General features: G+C 36.7%; 1 protein-coding gene across 1 annotated transcript; it reads right to left on the reverse strand.

The window, feature by feature from the left end:
- Window positions 1-690: 690 nt before the first annotated feature.
- LOC129442655 (vascular cell adhesion protein 1) lies at window positions 691-16,618 on the reverse strand. Its single transcript, XM_073858271.1, has 11 exons — window positions 16,531-16,618; window positions 16,064-16,357; window positions 12,462-12,773; window positions 12,123-12,377; window positions 11,803-12,019; window positions 10,049-10,053; window positions 8,828-9,106; window positions 1,983-2,294; window positions 1,625-1,879; window positions 1,262-1,525; window positions 691-1,167 (listed from the first exon to the last, which is right to left on the reverse strand). The coding sequence occupies exons 1-11, from the start codon at window positions 16,616-16,618 to the stop codon at window positions 1,031-1,033; spliced, it is 2,418 nt and encodes an 805-aa protein (XP_073714372.1). The 3' UTR covers window positions 691-1,030.
- Window positions 16,619-18,172: the final 1,554 nt, after the last annotated feature.

Below are 18,172 nucleotides of genomic sequence, written 5' to 3' on the forward strand. Positions count from 1 at the left end.
TTTAATCTACATCAACGTGTCATATTTTCTAAAATAAATTAATATTTTTCTGGTTTCATATTTATTTTAATTATTCAGAAACGTCTCCGATGTGTCCTGCTGACAGGCGGCGCGTACGGTAGGTCAGTGGTTCTCAAACTTTTCCTGTGTGCGGCCCCCATTGTGTACAGTGCATTCCTTTGCGGCCCCCACAAAGAAAATGTATGACAAAACATTTTTTCTAAAATTTAACATTTTAATTAAACAAAACATATAAAATTATACAAAATCGTGCTGTTGGTTAGTAGCCTTATTTTTGTTTTAGGTTTAATTACACAGAATTCATGATAAATTAATGTATTTTATAAAATGTCATAAAACTGGGGCCCCCCTGGCACCATCTCGCGGCCCCCAGTTTGAGAACCACTGCAGTAGGTGACGCAAATTATGGGTCCTCCGGAGGTTAGTTCTCTTCGTAGACTTCTAGGCTGCCACCTTCAAAGATCAAGTGTTCGTCTTTTCTGTGATGGTGTATACGAAAACGGTCTGACCTATATTTAGTGTAAATCAGATGAACAGTCTACAGTTTGAAAGCTTTTTTGTAAAATAAAAAATGGCACAAAATAGTGAGGTTGTTTCTAATGGATACATTTTAAGGTATAAACTTTAACTGCTAAATAGTTTAAGATGGAGACTCCAAAATTTAAATGGAAACAGTTCTGGCTGTTATACATTGGTTGACATGGATGGAAGATTAAAAGAAGAAAAATACACTAAAACAATATGAAAATAATACAATACACATATACTTCTTAAATATGATCTATTTACATTATCCCTTAATATACTATGTATTCTTTTTACTTATTTATTACTCAAGTTAATTTAACTATGCAGTTATGTAAATAGATTGTGTATACATTGTATTTATTCAAAGTACCTAAATAACAAATACAGCTCAGCAATTTATCCATACCTGTTTGAGAAATTGTATAAATAAAAATCCGCAGATGATGTTGCATTGTCATGGTTCCAAGATTATTGGTTTAGTTCATATGTTGACAGAGTATCTCCTGATTTTCCGAATGTATCGGATCAGCACAGCTATGGCTGTCAGAAGTGACACTGACCCTACAGCCAGCACTATGACTGCTGGTAGGTCTGGTGTCGTGGAAATGTCCTGTAGTTCTGCAAAAAAGATAAAGGGATTCAAATTCACTTCTGTACAGAGCACAAAAAACAGTCTGACTTCCCCAAATGAGCCAGAAAGCTTTAAACTCACCTCCTTTAACTTTTATGTTGATTATGCTTCTCGTCACCTCAAAGTCATTTTTAGCTTCACATACATAAACCCCTGCATCTGCTGTTGTAACAGATAAAAGGTTCAAAAACACGGCTAACCCGTTCAGCACTTCTACTACTTGGTTATTTCCAGACAATTTGAGTGTTGTTGGTCCACTCTCTGAGGAACAGAGTATGGTTATGTCATCTCCTTTACTTGGGTCTACACCATTCTCCAGCTGGATTTTGGGGCTCTTTAGAGGAACTGTGTAAAAAATAGGTTAAATCAAAGGCTTTAAAATGTTCTTATGGAATCAGACAAGAGAGTAAGTTTCATACTTACTTTCATTTTTATCTTACCTACCTTGAACCTTCACTGGCATTCGTAGGCTCCCCACCTCATTTCTTGCTTCACACTCGTACAGACCTGCCTGAGATGAGGAAGCATTGTTTATTACCAGCTTCTCATTCTGACCCTCAGCTATGGGATTGCTCTCCCCAATTTTCCACCACAGGATTTTTGGTTGAGGATTTCCGTCTGCATGACATGTTATCTCCAAATGTTCCCCAAGCTGAACTATTGAGTTATTACTGGAAACGTTCATTGTTCCAGGTCCATCTTGAAAAAATATGTACTGTATAAATATACTGATATTTTCATAAGCAGTCAAATACTGAGTTCTGTATAAACTTTCATTAAAGTAAAAATAACACAAACTTACATTCAAGAGTTGTTGTACGACTTGATCTGTACGACTCAAAAGGGAAATCAGTGAGATTGAGTGTTACCCTGCAGCTGATATTCTTGCCCAGATCAGTGACAGAAGGAGTGTAGTTGAACGTAGAGGAGAAATTCTGAACATTTTCATAGTTATATATGTCAGGTACTTCCTCGTGAAAGGTCTCATCTCCAAGAATCCACTCTATTTTAATCTTTTCTGAGGGGTAAATGTTGTGGATGGTGCAGCTGAGCCTTTGAACTTGGTTTGCTTTGAAATGTTTTATTCTGGCTAGCTGAGGAGCTGTTGGAAATGCTGCAGATAATACACTTTATGATTAGCACATCCATTTGTAACATGTCATTTTTAAGATGATTTAATCCAAAAATAAAATGATGCCAATAATAGCCAGTAATACTGTAATTTCTACAGACATTTTTACAGTGTAAATAATATTTATATAATAACATAAATACATACAGTATTGTATTTGTTGTTTTTGCAATGTTATAGTGATCATATTTTATTATTTCTTCTTGTCTCTTTATTAGAATACAACCAGAAAATGTGTATATGTAGTATTAAAAACAGTATAAAGTATAAGCTGAAGTGTCAAGTTTTTAGGATAAACTCCCCTTTCACTTGAGCAATAGCAGGCAACTGCAGGATCTCTCAAACACAAATGAAATGAAATACTTGAATGACTTAAATTGACGCCACATATATTGATTGATTGATTGGCGGGGGAGCGCGGTAAACTCACAAATGGAGACGGACGAGACCGGCGCCAGAGCTGATGCAGACCCTCAATTCAATTTTACTGAAAAAAACCTGGCCATATTTAAGCGAATACTGTGCACCTTAAAAAACTCGACATCGATCCTGCGCAAGCATGTTCAGGTAGTGTAATGATACTCAGGGTTTAAATTGGGCAGAGGTTGAGCCCAGGCACACAGGCTGAAAGTCTCGCTCTGCTCCGTGCCAGTGTGCCCGCTGTAGTGATGGGAGAAATTAAGCTTTTCGAAGCAGTTCAAAACACCACACACGTTGGCGACCCCTGCTGGTCAAAATATATGTCCAGATATGCACTTTTTTGACAAAATAATAGCAAGATTTGTATTAAAATATGTAAAAAAAATATTTAACTTAATTCTATTAAAGTCTATTATGTGTTTTTAGTTTTATTTAGGGCAAACAAATCCTTAAAACTAACTACCCTTTTAATTATGCACATTTTTGTCATTAAATCTGTCTATAAACAAAAAGTAGACAAAATGGCAGTGTTATTAGTCAGAAGGATAAATGTTTTATGAACTTTCATAATAAAACTGACCGGAGTTCACCTAAACATATTAGACACTGGTCATGTGATCAACTCCCCCTAGTGGTGAACCATCGGATTTTCGAAACGTTTGCTAAAATCACGTGACTTGGGCCAATTTGAAACAAGCTCCGAACAACTGATTTGAAACAAAAGATTCGTAAATGTTTCAAAGCCTCATGAAGCAGTGCTTCGAAAATGACCATCACTAGCCCGCTGCATGGTGCGCGTGTGCACTGAAGCGTAGCCAATGTTTCATTCAAGGTAAGTTTTACGCTCGTGAGTACCGAATTGTCGACCGGGTTTTTACTGCTCATTTACACGACGCGTCAATCATTTCTGACACCATGCGCATTATCTTCCGAGGTCTAGCAGCTTCGCGTGAAATCAAACAACTTAGGGCTTGCTATAGTTGTGTGTACGGCGTAGGTTCCGCGACGGTTTTCATTTATACTTTTGCCAAACACGCGCGCAGGCCGCTGGTAGGCAGTAACCACACGTGTAACCACAGTAGCAGCGCAAACGCCAAAGAAGAAGAAGCTTTCCAAGTTAAGCCCAGGGGGGCAAGGTTTCATATTTTATTGAAGCTTCCTTGGACACCGCCATTGCTTAGCGAACACCCATCTGCTGTTAGCATCCCATTATTGACTCCCATTCATTTTGGCGTCACTTTGACAGCGAATAACTTTACATCTGAGGCGTTTAAAGACTCCATTTGTCCATTAATTGTTTCTAAAGAAACACGAAAATGTTGAAAAGGCTCCATTACCATGTATCTTACGTTGTGGCCCAGTAGAAGCAGTTTTTGTAAAAATAGGCTAACGAAAAATAGGCATAACCTGCGACTTTCTGTCGCACAGTAGAGAAATTACCGTATTGACTGGGAGAGAAGCTCACAGGCAATCTTTTACTGACTATGAGGCAATCGGGTGGATGTGAAGGCATAAAGTCAAGGGAGATTATTAATCAGAATACTTACCAAAATTTGCTCCTGTTCACACTCACCGTCTCTGCAAGATTCGGTGGGTGATTCAGATTTCTCGTGGCACGGCTATTAGAAGACTTACAATATCAGACAGGTTGCTCACTTGACATCTACTTCATTAAGCTCAGTTTGAGTCTGCGCAGTACGCTCGAGACCTATAAGTGCGTGCTTCTAATTGACTTCACTTGTCTCCGTTGAATCCAATGGGGTCGCTGTGTCCATTTCTTTTACTGTCTATGGTTAAGCCACAAACGAAGAAGAAACAGCAACTTGTTGTGTATGATTTGAGAAGACCAGCAATGATGGATGTAAATAAATAGCGACTTTTGTTGCAGTTTGAGTTAAATCACTCCTCAACTTGGCTTTGTTTTCACCGTCGCAAACGGAAATACCCATGACACAGTTTTTTTACCTGACGGGAGGGGTTCTGGTGGACCAATCACAGCGCTTGCGGTCCGCGTAGAACTGACGCGCTGTTAAAAATTTTGCGAGGTGCGCGTCACGCTACGCAGAGCTACGCACAGGCTACAGATAGCCAACGCACGACTATAAATCGCCCTTTAAGAACGTCCTTCAGAATGCGCAGGGTCATTAGACATTGTGGAGAGAGAGGTCTTTAGACATCAGGTACTCAGGTCAGGAAAACTAGAAGACGACAAAGCTACGAGCGGTGCCTGGGCCCACCCACCTGGCAATATGGCCCACCCAATCAAAAGGCCAAACAAAAATATATTTTTATGAATAAATGTTTTGTCACACTTTAACATTATATTATTTAACAGTAGCAGCTCGTGACTGTTCATCCGTGGGGCGCAAATTCAAAATGAGTGTCCGGAGTGTCATGTGTGTTGCTTGTGTTTTCAAAATATGTGTTTATAGACCCCTTCAGGGTTTGTAAACATTGAATGACTATCGGGTGCGTGCGCAGCATGGGGTCAAACTGTTCATACAACCGAGGCTTTAAAATTTAATCTAACAGGGCTGAAAAATGATGACTTACCTGAAATGAAGTGAGCACTACAAACACAAGCCTCTTTGATATTTGCATTGTCTCAGTCTGCACGTTAATTGCTTGCAGCCGCAGATGTTGTATTTTTTTGTTTTTGAGATTCTGCATGAATCACGAAAAATTAACGGAAGACCTGGTGCGATTTTCAGAGCCCACGACGTAAGTAGGCATTTTTTATGATACCGAATAACACGCAACTCAATCTGCTGTAATGACTTTTCTGACCCTGACATGCGCAGTGGGAACCGACTGTGACGTGAACGGTGAAGGGGTCTATTGCGTCATGTGAACCATGTGCATCACGTGTTTTGTTAAAATAAGTGCCTGCTGCATATGCGTCAAAACCGTTCATGACAAAAGAGACGCTCACATTCACAAAATACACACAAGACACTCCCTTAACACTAAACTCTGATTATGCATAATATTATGCGAGTATCTGGCAAACGCGAGCATCTCTTTCATCATAAACCCTTTAGACGCATCTGCAGCAGGCATTCACTTCGACAAGACACGTGATGCACACAGGATCTCTTAACACGCAGGACACATATTTTGAAATTAAGAACCACACACATGACGAGCTACATACATGTTGTAACGAACTTTGCATTGAGCCCCCTCGAAAAAAGAAGTCACTGGCCGCCAATGTTTATTAAAAAAAATAAAATAAATACAAGCCCATGGTAAATTGTGGGCAGTTTTGCTGTTTTCCTCTCCTTATAGGTCCTTAGGCTTGTCAACGTGAAAAATCAAATATGATTCATTATTGTTAGTTCCGCCTACGTAGGAACTTAAAGATGTTATTGTAAGATCCGCGTGTTTGTTCAGTTAGAATTCGTAAATGGCGAAACAAATATCAATCAGTCAATATTTCACAAAGCCTAAACTAGATACACAAGAAACTAAGCCTAGCAATGAATCTACAAATGAGGTCAAACCACATACAGTTGACCCTAAACTACATGAGCTTGAGTCAATTAAACACACGGAGGACAGTACTGGACCAATGGCATCAACATCCCCACCACCGGACCTGGACGAGCCAGCCATGCAGCACAAATCCTTCTTGTCATTTATTGGCTGGAACACTTTATGTTTCTTGGTGGTAGGTTTGACCACTTTGTTTTTGTTGCAGTTTGTGGAGCCTGGGCTGTCTACAGAGACCGTGTTTTTACAGTGTGTTCAGGGGAAAGGCAGCAAGCAGATAGTGAGATGTTTACTGTATGAAACAAAAAATATATATGGCCTAAAACGCGTGAATTTGCTTAGAGAACCTTTAAAAAAAAGGGCCATGGGATTTTTGGATACATGTGACATGACGGCTGCTGTGATTTCAGAGAAAATACTTCAAGTTTTGGCACTTCTTAACATCAACCCAGATTTATGTGTGGGATTTTCCTTTAACGGTGCCTCTGTTATGTCGGGTGCTAAGGGAGGAGTACAGAGCATACTTAAACACACTTTTCCTCTTGCTGTTTATGTACATTGTTCTTCACATTGCCTTAATCTTGTTTTAAGCAGTGATGCAAAATCACATAAATACATTCTTTGAAACACTAAATTCTAAATAAACACTTTATATTTTGAAACCAGCAGTGGTCTAACTAAACTAGAAGCCGACTCTCTTTTGCAAATGCAAACTAAGAAATTCCTGTTTCTTCTTGTAATGTTTGGAAAACTTTTTGAGATGAGCGATTTTGCAACAAAAGCACTGCAATTACCAGCCGAATCTGTCACAGACTGCGTTCATTTGATTGAGGTTCTGAAATCAAATAAAAAAAAGGTTCCAGGATTTTGAAAAAGTACTAAAATTAAATCAAGACCTGATGGTAAAACACGACATACACAAATGGGACCTCGCTGCCTACCGTGAAAAGAAACTTCCATCTAAATTGTCTGCCTCTGTAATTAAAAGCTCTCTTGGGAAAAGTGATAGTATTAAAACTGAAAAATAAAGATCTGAGGCATTTGTGGAACAAGGTGTTGGATAGACAAATAACAGAGCTTAACAGCCGATTTCATGACGACGTATATGGTTTCATGCGTGCTGCTGTATTTTCACTTGGATTAAGCACTTTTGGAGACAGGGAATCAATAACAGTGAGCATGTAAACATTACAGCATAGACATTGGTGATGCTGAGCTCACAGTGTTAATTCAGCAGTTAAAATGAAAAGCTAATGCCGGTCAGGGTTTTGCATCACTTATGGAAGTACTGGATAATACTCCTAAGGACATCTTTCCAAATGTGAACAAAATTATACGAGCACTTATTACTTTGCAATGAAGAGTTATTTAAAAGGTGGTTTACTAGCTGGTGGTTTGGCTTTTTGAAATGTGCTGCTTGCATTTTGACTGTAATTTGGCGAACTAGATATAGAGATATATGGCGAAATAGATAAACGTGTAAAGGATAAATGTATAGCCATGGCATTCATCTTATTATTTGCACTGAAAACCCTAATAAGTTGATTGACACACACAAAACTGTGTTTTTGACATCATTGTCAGTACTGGGGAGAGAAATACAATAAAATGTTCTGAACAGGGTTCATGTACGGAAACACTGATCACCTGAACGGTGACTTCACAAAATTATTATTTACAACAAAACAACAACAAAAACATAAGAGCTTGAACCTATATGACATTTTATTAACAAATGTTTGAGTTGTGAAAGTTTATATCAGTTTTTATTCTGTGAAAAAGCAGAAAATAATCAAAATATTCAGGCAAAAAGGATTATGGGTATTCCTCACAACATGAACTAATAATTTTAAGTTCATTTTACTTGAATGTTTTAGATTAATGGATTTTGTAAGCTTAAAAGTTAAATCAACTAAACTGTTTAAGCTTTGGCTTCAAAACAGAAAATATTAAGTGATGTTTACTTGATTGTTTAAGTAAAGACAATATCTGGGTTAACAGTGTGCTTAATATGCTAATTTTGTATATAAAATAAGGTATGTTACCAGCTCTAAATGAATTACAACCTAACTATTGCTATTGTATAGCTGCTGACCTCATATTTTTTGCCTCAGAAATTCACAAAACAATTCTATAATTGTTTCTTAGTTATAAAAAAACTTTTGATTTTATTAACTTTTTGTTATTGCACTATAATTTAACTTTACTTTTAGCCTACTTCAGTAAAATATTATTAAAGTAATGCTTTTACTTTAGCAGAATATTTTATTACTCTTTCCACCTATGCTTATAGCCCACATGACAAATAGGTCTACTGTAGTAGCCTATAATTTAGTAAACTGCAGTAAATTGTAATGTATTGTAATTACTACACTTTGTCAATGTATAGTATTCTGTAGAATTAACTAAAGGGAGTTGATAAACTGTAATATAGGCTACTTTAACCTTTAGGTTCCAAAACACTATGTAGGAATTTTACTAGTTTACTATAGTAAATACTAAAGTATACTGTGTTTTCATTTAGGAAAATGTAACTAAATTTAATTTTAATCTCAGTTTACAGTGATGTTAAATATAAAAAGAAAAACATTAACGTTACTCACAATACACCTGCACGACAGAGGTTTTCTGCCGCGGTTTTCTTAAGCAATAAGCTTTGCACACAATTGTTTTACTGTGTTCGGGTAAGATGTTGCTGAAGAGCAGTCGGGAAACAGTCTGGTTGTCCTCAATAACTCCACCGTGAGAATAGTCTTCAAGAGCACGCCAGTAGAAGCTCGCGTCACCCGCACAATCTTTCACGCGACAGTTCAACTCCAGAGCACTGCCAACACGAACCAAGGGCTTTGATGGAAACAACTCCACGCTAAAAGCGTAATTTGCTACAAAAGAAATGATTTTTCTTTTCAGGTTAACGATTTTTTTATATAAAAAGGAGTCTGATTACGTACATATTAAAAACGATAAAAAGTTGCGCGTGCGGTCTCACCTGCTATTGCATTCAGCATTTGAATGCACATTGTTAAAATAATGTCGTTATTTCTGTACATTTTCTTCTGTTATTGTTGCGGATGACGGTGTTGATTAAATGAGTCTCTCTGTCGAAAGACTGGAGGACTTGACTCTCCATCACAAGCCACACCTGTTCACATGTCTACTCTATTATGTCTACACTATGTAGCCTACGGACAGTGCACAGCAAGCAACATCACCGGTGTTAAAATGTACAATGCTGGTTAGGAGAGTACCACATGACCTGGTGATACCCATTTAACGCTAATGATTTTGCTGTGTGGCGTGTTTACCATTTTGGGGCACTATATCTAAGAAAAGTTCAAGGACCTGAGGCCCCATTAAGCCCCTTAGATAAAATATATAGATTTATAAACACATTTGTCATTATTACATAACTGAAATTTTACTTTCTAAATACATTGAAATACTTTATCAAAGAACACTTTAAACCCAGTGTGTGATTTATTTAATATTTTAGCAGCTTTGTCAAAAAACCGAGGATCCCCGATGGTCAGAATGTAGCTGGCATAGATAAAATCTATTTCTTGCTGAATATTTGTGTTACATTTTGAAAGTTTTATTGGATTGCAATTTTATTGTATTATTTCAGTTTGTCAGGGTGCTCAATCAGGATGTTTGTGATGAGACAAAGAAAAAATTAAAAATCTGAAGGCATCAGTTTCTGCTTTAATTTCCGATAGGAAATAAAAAGTTTTGTTTGCCAAAGACAAGAGGAAACGAAGAGCGTGTATCACAACTGTGCAGAGAGGTTTGGCTGCCATGCAAGAATTCAAAGACCTGTAGCTTACACTGACTGTAAACATGTATTTTACACATTAGATATGATAAATGAACGAAGGCACGTTAAACCAATTGCTCCCTGGGTGATGTTGGGATAGCTGCCCACTGGTCTGTGGGTGTGTTCACTGACCTCTGAATTTAAGTACATTCCGAGTATGCGTTGCATACGTGACAAAACACTTTACTTTCACTTGTATTATTTGATTTAGACTGGAAAAATACACTGGCTGCTGTACTTAATTTACTTAAGTCCCTAGAGTTTTGAGACAAAAAACAGAACTTTCCTTCCTGAGGTAACTGTTTAAGTTGATCGTCTGATAACATACAGGAAACTGAAGAATAGACAACGCCTGTAATTGGGTCAAATATAAACATTTTCTGGGATAATTTAACGGCTGGACTCCTTCCTTTTTGACCCAATGCTGGGTTCAAAATGAGAATGTTATACAGAAAGATAAAGCACTCAAATGTAAACAGATCTGGTGTTGCTTTGTTTTTGGTGGAAAATGAAAGTGAGATAAAGGAGTTTCCTTATATGTGCCAAATGTGTTTGAGCAGCTGTGTATGTACTAAGAAGAATACTCAATTAAACTTACTAAAAATCTGTAAATTCCATATCATTTAAGTTGTTCTTTCTACAGTGTAAAAAAAATAAAAGCATCTAACTTACTTCAATTTACAAAACTAAAAAAAGTTTTAAAAACGTATATTTTCTCTTCAATTGGTAACATCTAATATTTTACACTTAAAAGGAGTAAATTTAGGCTGAAAAACCAATTAGTATTTTTTTACGTTGATTCAAATTTGTACATTTTACAGTGTCATTCACATCAGAATTACTACAGATTTTTGGACAGTTAATTTCTGTTCAGAGCCGTTAGAATAATAAAGGTTTTGATATATTCATTTATGCATCTTTGCTTCTTCGAAATGGCAACCAGATGGATATTAGATAAAAATAACAACACATCCATTATGGTGTATATGTCTGACCTGTTTTTGATTATGACTATGCATTTAGTTTAAATCAGATGAACAGTATCCAGTTCGAAAGCTTTTTTTATAAACTTAAAAGTGGCACAAAATAGTAAGGTTGTTTCTAATAGATATATATTTTGAGTAACTTTAATTGCTAAAGATGGAGACTCCGAAATTTAAATGGAAACAATTCTGGCTGTAATACATTGGATTACATGGATGGAAGATTAAAAGAAGAAAATACACTAAAACAATATGAAAACAATACAATACACATATACGTCTTGAAAATGATTTACATTATTCCTTAATATACTACTTTTTACTTATTGCTTAAGTTAATGTAAATATGCAGTTATGTAAATTGATTGAACATTGTATTTATTCAGAGTACATATAACAAATACTAAATAGACATCCCAGCCCAATTTACTGTATCTATTGCTTATGAGAAATTGTATAGAAAAAATCAGCAGAAGATGTAGCATGGTTTCAAGATTATTGGTTTAGTTCATTGGTATGTTGAAAGAGTTTCTCCTGATTTTCCTAAGGTGTCGGATCAGCACAGCTATTGCAGTCAGAAGTGACACTGACCCTACAGCTGGACTTTGACTGTTGGTACGTCTGGTGTCGTGGAAATGTCATGTAGTTCTGCAAAAAGGATGAAGGGATTCAAATTCACTTCTGTACAGAGCACAAAAAACAGTCTGACTTCCACAAATGTGCCAGAAATCTGTAAACTCACCTTTAACTGTATTGTTGCTTCTCTTGATCCCCAAGTCACTTTTTAGCTTTACAAACATAAACCCCTGCATCTGCTGTTGTAACGGATGGAAGGTTAAAAAACATGGCTAACCCGTTCAGCACTTCTACTACTTGGTTATTTCCAGACAATTTGAGTGTTGCTTGTCCACTCTCTGAGGAACAGAGTATGGTTATGTCATCTCCTTCACTTGGGTCTACACCATTCTCCAGCTGGATTTTGGGGATCTTTAGAGGAACTGTGTTAAAAATAAGTAAGAGCAAAGGCCATTGCTTTAAAATGGAATCAGACAAGAGAGTAAGTTTCATACTTTCTTTCATTTTCATCTTAGCTACCTGTACCTTGAATCTTTACTGGCATTCGTAGGCTCCCCACCTCATTTCTTGCTTCACACTCGTATAGACCTGCCTGAGACCAGGAAGCATTGTTTATTACCAGCTTCTCATTCTGACCCACAGCTATGGGATTGCTCTCCCCAATTTTCCACCACAGGATTTTTGGTTGAGGATTTCCGTCTGCATGACATGTTATCTCCAAATGTTCCCCAAGCTGTACTATTGCGTTATTACTGGAAATGGTAATTGTTCCAGGTCCATCTTAAAAAAATAAAAATTTTCATAAGCAGTCAAATACTGAGTTTTGTATAAACTTTCATTAAAGTAAAAATAACACAAACTTACATTCAAGAGTTGTTGTACGACTTGATCTGTAAAACTCAATAGGGAAATCAGTGAGATTGAGTGTTACCCTGCAGCTGATATTCTTGCCCAGATCAGTGACAGAAGGAGTGTAGTTGAATGTAGAGGTGAAATTCTGAACATCTTCATAGTCATATATGTCAGGTACTTCCTCGTAAAAGGTCTCATCTCCACGAATCCACTCAATTTTAAACATCTCTGCAGGGTAAATGTTGTGGATGGTGCAGCTGAGCCATTGAATTTGGTTTGCTTTTAAATGTTTTTTTGTGGTTACCACAGGATCTGTAGGAAATGCTGCAGATAATACACTTTATGATTAGCACATCCATTTGTAACATGTAATTATCAAGTAGATTTACAGGTCATAATAAACAAGCAAAAGAGCAATTGGTACAAAAATTAGCAATTTTTATAAGAACCTGCACCTGTTGTCGCTTAAATATATAGGTAGGCTAATAATAAATAATCATTTATATAATAACAATAATCCATACAGAACTGTGAAAAAGTCTAGGGCCACCATTAGATTGTTATTCCTCAGTGTCTTTTTTAGAATACAACCACAAAATACAGGAAATGTTTAAAACAGTATAAAAGCATAAGCTGAAGTGTCAAGTATTTAGGGTAAACTCCCCTTTCACTAGAGCAATAGCAGGCAGCTGCAGGATCTCTTAAATATAAATGAAATTCAATCCTTATTAGTGATGCTTTTGCATTTATGCATCACTGTTATTTTTGCTCAGGGATATTCTTCTTCCTCTTACATCTGGACAAAACTTAGGCAGGTAACTTGTCCCACAGAGTTTATCATAGAACCATAAATGAGGGCTCAAATTGACCGGTTTATTGAAGAGGGGTGTGCTATGACTTTTATAAGCGATCGAGTGCAGGATTTCCGAAAGGGGGGACCACTCGAAAAAATCCCATATACTTAACATTGCTTTGAACTTTGACGGGTTATAGCTCCGCTCAAGGGTTTTGGGGTTACATGAGTGTAACATGTGGGTTACAACATTTGAAGAGGGTGGTGAACTCTGTAAGACCATACCTCACATTGTAAGAGTGTCAGAGGCGCCCGATATTTCCCATAGACAAGCAATGGGGCAAAAATCCCATTAACATTGCAAAGAACTTTGACGTAGCTCCGAGCAATGATTTCCTAGAAACATGTGGGATGCTAAGTTTAAAGAGGATGCTAGACTCTTTAAGAACGTACCCCACAATGGGGTGAACGTTTCCCCTAGCAACCATTTTGGGCACCCTAGCAACCGATCCCATAGACTGCCATTATAAAATGCCCAGATGCAGCACAGTGTCATAGAGACACGGGGGTGGGCAAATTTAACTCAGTCTTTCATGATCCTTAGAGGTATTAAGCCACGCCCCTAGCAAAAACATGAGCACCCTATCAACACAAAAATCAAACAGATATATCTTAAAATCTGAAAGTCATGGCGACATGGGGGTTGGTTTATATAATTCATGCTGGCATGTAGCCTGTGGAGTATCATCATTGTCCACTGCCAAGCCACTCCCTAGCAACAGAATAAACAAAGCTTTATATCTCTGCATCAGAACATCATAAAGACACGGGAGTTGGAACGTTTTACTTGGAGTATAATCACTGGTGGATGCCAATTAACTCCCTAGCAACCACACAGAGGTACCTAGCAACTGATAACAAAACTTATATATCTGCATTAGAACATCGTAGAGCTCTTATAACTCATTTTCACATAATTGTAACATTTTGTCCCCCGAAATGTGCACCACTTCACATTTTCTTCAGAAAATGTACATCTAATTTTTAATTCTAATCAAATGACTTCAGTCTCCTCAGAAAAGCCAACAGAGGTCACACTAAATGCTCACTGATGCCTGAAGACGACATTTAGTTCTGAAAATAGTTTTGTTTTTAACTTTGTGTACATTTTTATGGTATTTTCTGCTTGTATCTTTATAAAAAGAGTGAAAAATAAATATGGATGCGGTGGTGCCCTAAGACTTTTGCACAGTAGCCTACTGTATATTTCATAAAATTCTGTTCTGTTCTATTAAACACATTTACATTTAATTGAACTGAACAAGTAAAAGAGTAGCATGAACTCCATTACCATATGTTATGTATTTTATAACATTCCTGTTTTATATCATTTGAGGAGATCAGATGCAAAAGCCGCTAAACAAAAATGAGATAATCTGCTTAACCCCGCGGCTTCAGGCCATTAGAAATACAACTTTGTTGGTAGAATCCCCTAACGACCATGGATCACATTCAAACTGAGTTGAGGTCTCTCACTCTTAAAAAATAAAGGTGCTTGAAAGGTTCTTCATAAGAACCATTTTTGTTTCCTTAAAGAACTATTTAGTCAAAAATTATTTAAAGAGCTATTTCTTTCTTACCTTTATATAACCTAAAGAACCTTTTTCATCTCAAATGTTTTTCTATGGCATCATGAAGCACCTTTATTTTTAAGAGTGGTTGTGAGTACTTGGACCTGAATACAACCTGTATGTGGCAGTGACATGGATCACAGCGCCCCCTAATGTGTGGTTCAGTTTCTTAATTTTTACATTCTGACTTTCATTGATTGTTTCTAGTTGAATCTTTAGTGATTTTGCAACTGTTTACCAGGTCTTGTTCAAAGAAGGTGAATTTTTTAAGTTTGCATGGTCTTAAAAAGGTTTTGTAGCAAAAGACTTTGAATAAAATGACTAAAAGGCTTTTCTGTTATTGACTAATAACTTTTCATTGTTATTAAAGTAAAATTACTGAACCCAAACATTAGGTTTTATAATGATGAAAATGCTTATTTACAAGACAACATGTCAGACACACTTAGAGGGTTTTACATCTGAACATATCATTTCTTTTCTCCATACAGTTTCTTCTTATGTCTCTAAAATATATTTTCTGTGAGGCTGATTACAATAATGCAAAGTTATAAAAGTGCTACCAAGTGATAGCCAATATGACAAATACTGTAGTAGCATATAGTTTAGTATACTAGTAAACTGCAGTAAATTGTAATGTATTGTAATTACTACATTTTGTCAATGTAGCCTAATAGTATCCCCCTTTACAAAAATTAACCGTGGTTTTACTACAGTTAAAACCAAAAAAACATGGTTACTGTAGTAAAACCATGATAACCACAAATAACCATGGTTTTGACATCCATGGTTAGTGTAGTAAAACCATGGTTTTGCTGATAGTAATCAATACACCAAAAAACCATGGCTACTACATTTTTACCACAATAAAACCATGGTTAATTTTTGTAAAGGCTGCAGGATTAACTAAAGTGAGTTGATACACTGTAGTAATATAGGCTACTTTAACCTTAATTCCAAAACTTTGAAAATAGCTTCTGAAGTATACTATGTTTTAATATGGGAAAATTTAACTGAATTTAAAAAAAACAGTAATAATGATAAATGACTTGGTACAAACAGTAATTATAAAATAGTTACAGTAGCCTATGACGTATTGAATAACCCGTATACTAGTAGCCTACTGCAACTAACTGCAGCCAGTGTGCAGCGATGTTAAAGATGAAAATAAAAGCATAAACGTTACTCACAATACACCTGCACGACAGTTGTTTTCTGCCACCTGTGTCCTAAGCATTGAGCTTTGCACACAATTGTTTTACTGTGTTCGGGTAAGATGTTGCTGAAGATCAGTCTGGAAACAGTCTGGTTGCTGTTAACATCTCCACCGTGAGAATTTTCTCCATGAGTACTCCAGTGGAACCTCGCGTCACCCGGACAATCTTTCACGCGACAGTTTAACTCCAGAGTACTGCCAACATGAACCTTGGACTTTAATGGAAACAACTCCAGTCTAAAAGCGTCATTTGCTACGAAAGAAAAGTGTTTTTTTTTAAGTTAACGATATTTTTAATAAGTATGTTTGATTACGCTACATATTAAAGTCGTAAAAAATGCGGTCTCACTTGATATTGCATTCAGGATTTGAATGCACATTGTTAAAATAATGCCGTTATTACCATACATTTTCACTTTGGCTTCTGTTGTTGTTGTTCACTTGAGTCTGAGTTGCTGAAATGAGTCTGTTTGTCGAGAGACGAGGAGCTTATAGGCCACTCTCCATCACAAGCCACACCTGCTAACATGTCTACTGTAATTATGTCTACACTGTAATGTCAATGTATTGCCATTCAATTCAAAATAGGTGTACTGCGGATAAAGTGATAATTTTTTTCCAATTATTTCCCATTCATGTCATGTCTGATAGGCCAGTACTTAAAATTTCAGTCAAGACGAACTTTGAAACGCTGTGAGATTTTTTATCACATTTTAATAAATCTAATAAATTCTTTACAGTAGTCAAAAACTATACATACAGACAACCACATGTACAAAATTTTTATAAATCATTTTTTGTACAATCACATGACAACATTAAAGACATGAACATAAAAGGGTCATTCCATGAAAATAGTGGCTTTCCTGTCCCGGCCCCAACCACCATGAAAAACACTTAAAAGTGTCAGATAATGACACAAAATATATGTTTTTTGTTTTAATTAAAGTGTTTTATTATTAATAAAGCATATGTAAGACAGTTATATTGCAAACCATTTTTATATATATTGTAGAACACGGTCAGTACAATGAAAATGGCTTGTCCCTCAGGTCAGGAGTCGTGATTTAGTGACATATTTTGAGTTAAAAAATATATTATTATCCCCCTTTAAATGTCATAATACAAAGGGAAGTAGGACAATTCTTTAGTGGACTAGTTAAAAAACTAAAATATCAGCTAAATATTATAAATAATTTACAGGGAATACCTGTCCCTCAATTTCATGTCACTGGTGTTACAATCCTTGCCAACTTCTTCATGGGTCAAAGGTTCATTGTAGGCGTGGCTGTTTTGAAAAGCACATGGCCTGTTTAAAGTGTGCACTCTCTCCTCATCTTTTTGCAATTTGATAAATATAATGCTAATTTTTTATAGAGCATCAATAGAGTATATTTTAAGATATGGTATTATTGCATGGCTCGGCAATCTAACTGTACAAATGAAAGCTCAAATAAATAACTTGGTGAAAGTAGCGGGAAAAATTATGGGAATTAAGACACTCAGTTCCTTACCAGATATTTTTGAGATTTGTATGGTCCAGCACGCTAATAAGATTCTACAGGACCCTTCACATGTCTTGCACTCTGAGTATGCATTGATGAACTCTGGCCGGAGATATAGGGTTCCATTGTGCAGGCATAATCGGTACAAATATTCATTTGTCCCACTGTCAGTTAAATTGATTAACAAGCAACTGCAATAGAAGGTGTTTTTAGGAATTAATGAGTTTTTGCAATGAGTATAGCCAAGCCATATATGCTGGTTGATAACCTGTGTGTGAACTGGGAGCTCTTGTTATGATGCTAAACTATGCAGTTGCCGGTACACCCTACTGAAAAATCCAGCTAAAACCAGCATAAGCTGGTAGCTGGTTTAAGGTGGTTTACGCTGGGCCTCCTAGCCTGACAAAGAACCTTTTAAGCAACTTTATTTACAACAAAAGCTGCTTGGTGTTTGTCACTCACTGGGATCTGCTGAGGTGGCGTGCTGGAAACCCATGAGTCCAGGAATCTCTGGACCTCTACGTGGGTTACTGACTGACTGTAGCAAGTCCTAATTAGAGCAAGGGAGAAAGAGAGGA

Source organism: Misgurnus anguillicaudatus, chromosome 2 (assembly GCF_027580225.2).
Source record: "Misgurnus anguillicaudatus chromosome 2, ASM2758022v2, whole genome shotgun sequence".
Taxonomy (NCBI): Eukaryota; Metazoa; Chordata; class Actinopteri; order Cypriniformes; family Cobitidae; genus Misgurnus; species Misgurnus anguillicaudatus.